This window comes from Blastomyces gilchristii (assembly GCF_000003855.2).
Source record: "Blastomyces gilchristii SLH14081 genomic scaffold supercont1.43, whole genome shotgun sequence".
NCBI lineage: Eukaryota > Fungi > Ascomycota > Eurotiomycetes > Onygenales > Ajellomycetaceae > Blastomyces > Blastomyces gilchristii.
This window is the reverse complement of record NW_003101640.1, coordinates 15848-21553: the sequence shown is the minus strand read 5'-3', so window position 1 is coordinate 21553 and position 5706 is coordinate 15848. Positions and strand designations below refer to the sequence as shown.

At 41.2% G+C, this 5706-nt stretch overlaps 1 protein-coding gene across 1 annotated transcript; it reads left to right on the top strand.

Annotated features, from left to right (window-relative positions):
• Positions 1-2650: 2650 nt before the first annotated feature.
• On the top strand, positions 2651-4472 carry BDBG_09452 (Gpr1 family protein; the record flags this gene model as incomplete). The annotated part of the gene is made up of 3 exons (XM_002620144.2): positions 2651-3557; positions 3649-3845; positions 3914-4472. Exons 1-3 carry the CDS (start codon positions 3423-3425, stop codon positions 4470-4472), a joined length of 891 nt encoding a protein of 296 aa, XP_002620190.2. The 5' UTR covers positions 2651-3422.
• Positions 4473-5706: the final 1234 nt, after the last annotated feature.

Below are 5706 nucleotides of genomic sequence, written 5' to 3'. Positions count from 1 at the left end.
AGAAGTAGTATTTCTTTCTCACAGTCAAAAATTTCAACTGAAATATATAAAGAATAAATTTGTCTCACTTTTCATCTCTCTTAGATAGAATTGTTATATTCAGTAGAGATTCTATTGCTGATTTTCAGAGATTCTTATTCTGAATGAGAAATTCTGCACTAAATTCAGACATTGTAGTAAAAATAATAGAATTTTCAAAGAAAGATGACTAAATTAAAGCTATAACTGATTTTTGAACTTTAATATCAGTTATTAACTGAGAAAAGAACTGCTAATTAATTTCATTTCTAATTCTGAAAATAAGATTTGAGTTTAGCTTGTTTTTTTATAAGATCTTCTGATTTAAGACTTTAAGAATAAGTCTTCTATTTCTGAAGATTTGAAAGTTCTTCTCTTTTTACATTTTTTTTTTCTTTTCTATGAACAGAGATCTGAGTATTATTCTTCTCAGTTTTCTTAGAATTTTAAGCAGGTTTTGAAATAGCAGGTTTAGAGATAGCAGATTCTGCTACTTAAGTATATATTTTCTTCTAATTTAAAGAATTTATTTATTATTATTATTATTCTTTCATTATACTCATATACAAGCAGAGCTTATAATGAGTTTTTGTATGATGTTAAATACAGATCAAGTGTTAGTTATACAGAAGAAAATAAAGATGTTGAGATCATGTCAAGATAATAAGAACATACAAAATACAAAGAAGTAATAATTAGATATATATAATAATAACTTCTCAGCCCAGAAATATAGAGCAATTTATTGAAGCAATTTGTACATCTCTGTATTTATTAGAAACCTGAGGTGCTTGAGTTCCAGATTTAATGTATTCTCTGCGGGTTTCAAACTCACACACCTTGATTTCCCACGTCAAGGCGCTACCAGGTGGCCGCATTAACCATTCGGCTACTGAGACTCTGATTTGAAGAAGAAGATGAAGAAGTAGAGGATGAGAAAGAGTCAGTGACTATACTAGAAGATTTCAATGTTTTTTGAATTGTGTTTGAAATTTCAAGTTTGAACTTGATCACTTCTTGTAGTTGTCTAGCCTGAGCCTGAAGAATTATCAGAACTTCTTCATTCTTCTAACTCAGACACTGTTTTCCAAGAATTTTGCTTGCTTTTTCCAGTTCCTGTATTTCAAAAAAAAAAAAAAAAAAAAAAAAAAAAAAAAAAAGAAGCTGTTCTTCTTACAAATTTAAAAGATTTTAACAGTGAATAGAGATTGCTTTCTTTCTTGATATTTAAAGAGTATTATAGCACTGTGACAATGTATGACAGCTGATTTCATATTTTTTTACAGTTGTAGTGTAATTAGAAGTCAATTGCACATTCAAATCATCAATCACTACTTGTATAGCTGATTCATGGTCCATGCTGTGGGTTTTTGAACATGGAGATTGAGGTAAGATTTGTGCGAGTGTTAGGTGTAAACGAGCGTTAGGTGGTTGATTATGTTAGCAGTAGTTCGTGAAGTGGCTGAGTTTACTGAGGTCAAGTTTTCTGCTTCCTGAGTTTTCTGCTTCCTGAGTTTTCTGTCATACACTACTTGTCTAATACTCACTAATACTAGCTCTCTTAGCTCGCACATTTGTTTTACTATAAATAGCTCTATCTTTTGTATGGAATTAGATATAATAGATAGTGTACGGATAATATAAGGAGCAGATCTTGATACACATAAGATTCATATGTTTCCGACATATTCATCCGAGATACTCATTCCGACACGTGCAGGGCAGTGAGAGGATTGGTTAGTTGGCGTTTTCGGAGACTAATTTGGCGGCACGGGCGGAAAAGAAGAAGCTTTTATCACTGATGCTCTCATTGCACAAGAGCACGTCCCCCTTTCCTTGCTGTTGCCTCATCCTTCCTGTCCTCAAGTCCAGAATGGACTTCTACTTCTTTTTCTCCCTATCGCGACTACCTTCCTTTCCTCAGATGATACATATAATCGTTCGCATTTTCTCTTTCTTTCTTTTTTCTTTTGGATATGACTGTGCTTTCCATTTTTGTTGATTAGTATTTGATATGCCAAATTTTCGTTTGCGAGGGGCAATATGTTCATAGAGTGAAACTTTCTTGATTCTGCTCTTTCTTTCATCTCAAATATCACATGGGGCAATGCAGCTTCTGTTTCCGTACATGCTCTCCGTGCAGCTGCCCTTTGCCAACGCGCGGGTAGATTGCGATAAGATTGCGCAGAACATCACCAAAGCGACACGAAATCAACACGTTGCGTAACTTTTCAACTACATAGTTACATAGTATATAGGAAATAGTTGGTGGGGTCGCAAGGATATATATAATTGCGCCAGTAAGTCTACTCACCGAACTTCAATTCCATGGAACACTATTATATATCTATCTCTGCCTGGCCTAAGATCTCTTACCCTAAAACGACGGCAGCAGCGAGCTCGTCGTGCATGGAGAACTAGGTATATACAATTTTGACCCCGATGTCCGACAAATTCGGCAACTAGCCGCCCTCCAGGCCGCCGATGCATGCCCGATAATCCCACCCCAGCAGAGCCCCTGAAGGTCGAATTTACGCCTCCAACCTCAGCAAGCTTTTACTTTCACAACAACAAGTGGTGGTGGTACACTTCAACTACCTTTTTATCCGGTTTCGTTCGAAAGCATTGTCCCCAAGCGAGGAATGAGGCATATTCATTCCCAGAAGTCGTTAAACCAAATGAGGTTAAGGCTCCGGTTATATAGAACTGTGTGTGCTCTTCAGAACCATGAGTCCACATGGACGTGAGACCAAAGCAGAATTGAATTTCGTTCGTTGGTGAACTGCAGCAGGGCTTTTACTAACGGGCTTCCATCCATTGGAGGTCGGACGATGGGAAACGACGCCACCGGACGGGAGGAGAGTTAGACTCTCGGCTGCGATGGGGGTTCCATCGGGCCTATAAAAGTTAGTTAACTTAGTTGACTTAGCAAGGGGAAACGGTCGGCTTATGTCATCAGCCCTAGCCACATCCTCCCAATCGGGCAATTTTGACTCCATCGTGCGAAAAAATTGCTCCAGGAGTCAGGATAGTCGTTGGCCATGCTTTGTCTTCCCAGCGATCATGAATGCTCAATATCTGTCTCATTATCTGTCACAAGTACTGCCCCCCAATCTTGATCAATAAAAGGTAGATCGGGTTTATTGAATTAGTCCACGTGGTAGTTCCCAGGAGCGGCTCCGGTTGTTATGAACAAACCAAGGATCTAGCCAACTTTGACGCTGGCCTGTCAAAATTCCAGATGCATGAACCGCTGCTTGAAAGGCCAAGGCATTAAATTAAATCTCTAGAACCCAGTATCCGATAATATCGTTCAAACTTTGCCGAGTACCCAACCTAGCTGAATTCACTGCCAGGAGGAACTAATAGTTATCAAGGAGCAGGGGCTAGTTGAAAAGCCGGACATGATTTCTTCGTATGGGCAATTGTCGATGTCCAAGAACTTGGGTCGACCGCCAAAATCCTCGACTATTGCCGGACCCCTCCCAATAGAATTTGGCATTTCCCTGGTTTTCGGGTTTGCTACCCACGATAAAAAGGTACCGAAGCCCTGCTTTCACAGAATAGAATTTTGATGCCAGAACCTAACTTTTCTCGCACCCTTCGTTCAAATTACAACAATACATTAAGATGTCAGACAAACAACTCAGCGGCTCAACAGAAGGGGCCTCCTATGAGGACACGAAAGGAGGCACCATTCATCAATCCCATCAAGGTTCCGCCTCCATAGTGCCCATTCTTGCGTATCGCAAGGCCGGCGAATCCCATTCCTCTTGGGCTTCTCGGCTTCGCGACGACAACATTCGTTCTGTCGTTACACCAGTGCGGTGCTGGGTATGTGTTCTTAAGATTCTATATTACACTGCTGCTTCAGCTTTGCTGACTATATTTCCAGCCTTCCAGACTCTAATCCCTTGGGACGTGTCGGCCCTGACGCAGCGGTTTTTGGTTTAGCATTCTTCTTCGGTGGCATGTCACAGATCATTGCTGGTATCATGGCATTCACTACCGGTAATACATACGGCACTACAGTCCATATCTCGTACGGGAGTTTTTGGCTTAGCTATACGATGTTTCTGATTCCTTCCCTCGGTATCAAGGATGCATATGCAGGCGACCAGCGCGCTTTTAGCTTTGCGCTGGGGATTTACCTGGTCTTTTGGTGTTTGCTGACCTTAATGTTCCTTGTCGCCTCATTGAGGACGAATTACGCGACCCTCGGTGTCTTTGGCCTGCTTGTGCCTGCCTTCTTTTTCCTCGCGCTTGCAAATTTCCTTCGGACTACCCATATGGACCATGCTATTCGGTTGAACAAGACTGGAGGCGTATTTTCATTTTTGTGCGCCTTTGTCGCCTTCTATGCAGGTGCTGCTGGTTTAATGGCGCCGGAAACAACATTCGTGCACTTGCCGTTGGGCGAAATGGCACGTCCCGACGAAAGTTCTGTCGCATAATACGATATGATCTCGCCACTTGAAGCTTGTACGAGAACAGAGAAGACGGCCTCCAATTTTGATGATATCGATTTTAGGACAATAGCACCTGCAAAATCTGAACACCAACAAGGCGAGAACGAAAACCTAAGCTCTTTGCCTAATTCCGACAAACTTGCGCCAATGGTCTTGGACTAGATTGTCAATGGTGGGACGCTTTGTTGCTTGGTCGTGTCGTTTGCAGAGTTTCCTCGAGTATCCCTTTTAATGTGCTGGCTTTTAATCACTTCCCATCTGGTTATCCCAACTTTCTTTGCAAGGCTAGGATACGGCCGCTTTGAGCTTCCCCGTTTTAATTCTCATTTCTGCAACGTAATAATACGTACCCCTTTACTTTCTGCGCTCCCTCGGCGAACTCCGTTGTTTTGTAATTTATGGTTTAATTTTCAAAGCAGTATTCACAAGACCTAATCTAATACATATGTACATGTACATACATAATACTGAAACCTCACCTCCGACTCAACTAATATGTGGTAAAACACCTGCACAATGCAGGCGTGCAGGCTCGTTGTATGCAGTTTTAGTCCCAGTCAAACTCAATGATTAGTCAATAGCTTCCGATTAATAAGACCTGGAGTATATTGTGGTGGCGCAATTGACTTATGAGCCCTCTACCAAACTTCGACGCTCATATCTCTGTTCCTGTGCACGGGCTTGTCTAGGTAGTTAGGATTCGGGATTACGAAGCCAGCCATCATGCGGATGCGGAAGCTCTTTGACCTGAACCCGGCGCGCTATCTCAATCCTAAAACACGCCAACGGCAAAACCAGTCAATAGCACAATCGGGCTACCCAGCAAAACTCCTAATTAAAAATTAAATCAATAATTAGTCACTCACTCTTTGAAGCTAATCTCAAATAGATCACAGGAATCAGAAAAGTTGACCTTAAACTAAAAGCGCCACTCAACCTTGTTATGTAGTAACTTAGACCTCGTAGATAGATGTGGGGGAAACCAAGATGCGTGGGTTCAAAACCCGCAGGGGAACATCAAATCCGATCAGGACAAGATTGAAAAACCAGAACTGAAGCAAGCTTAGGTTCTTAAAAATACAGAGATATACTAAAATAGCTACATTAAATTTGCTCTCATCCTGAGCTGGGATTATGTATTTGGAAGTCTCAAGTGGTCACTCTTTTGTGGTTCGAAAGAACGTTCGGCCGCCGGATAATAATGCGGCCGCTTCCGAAT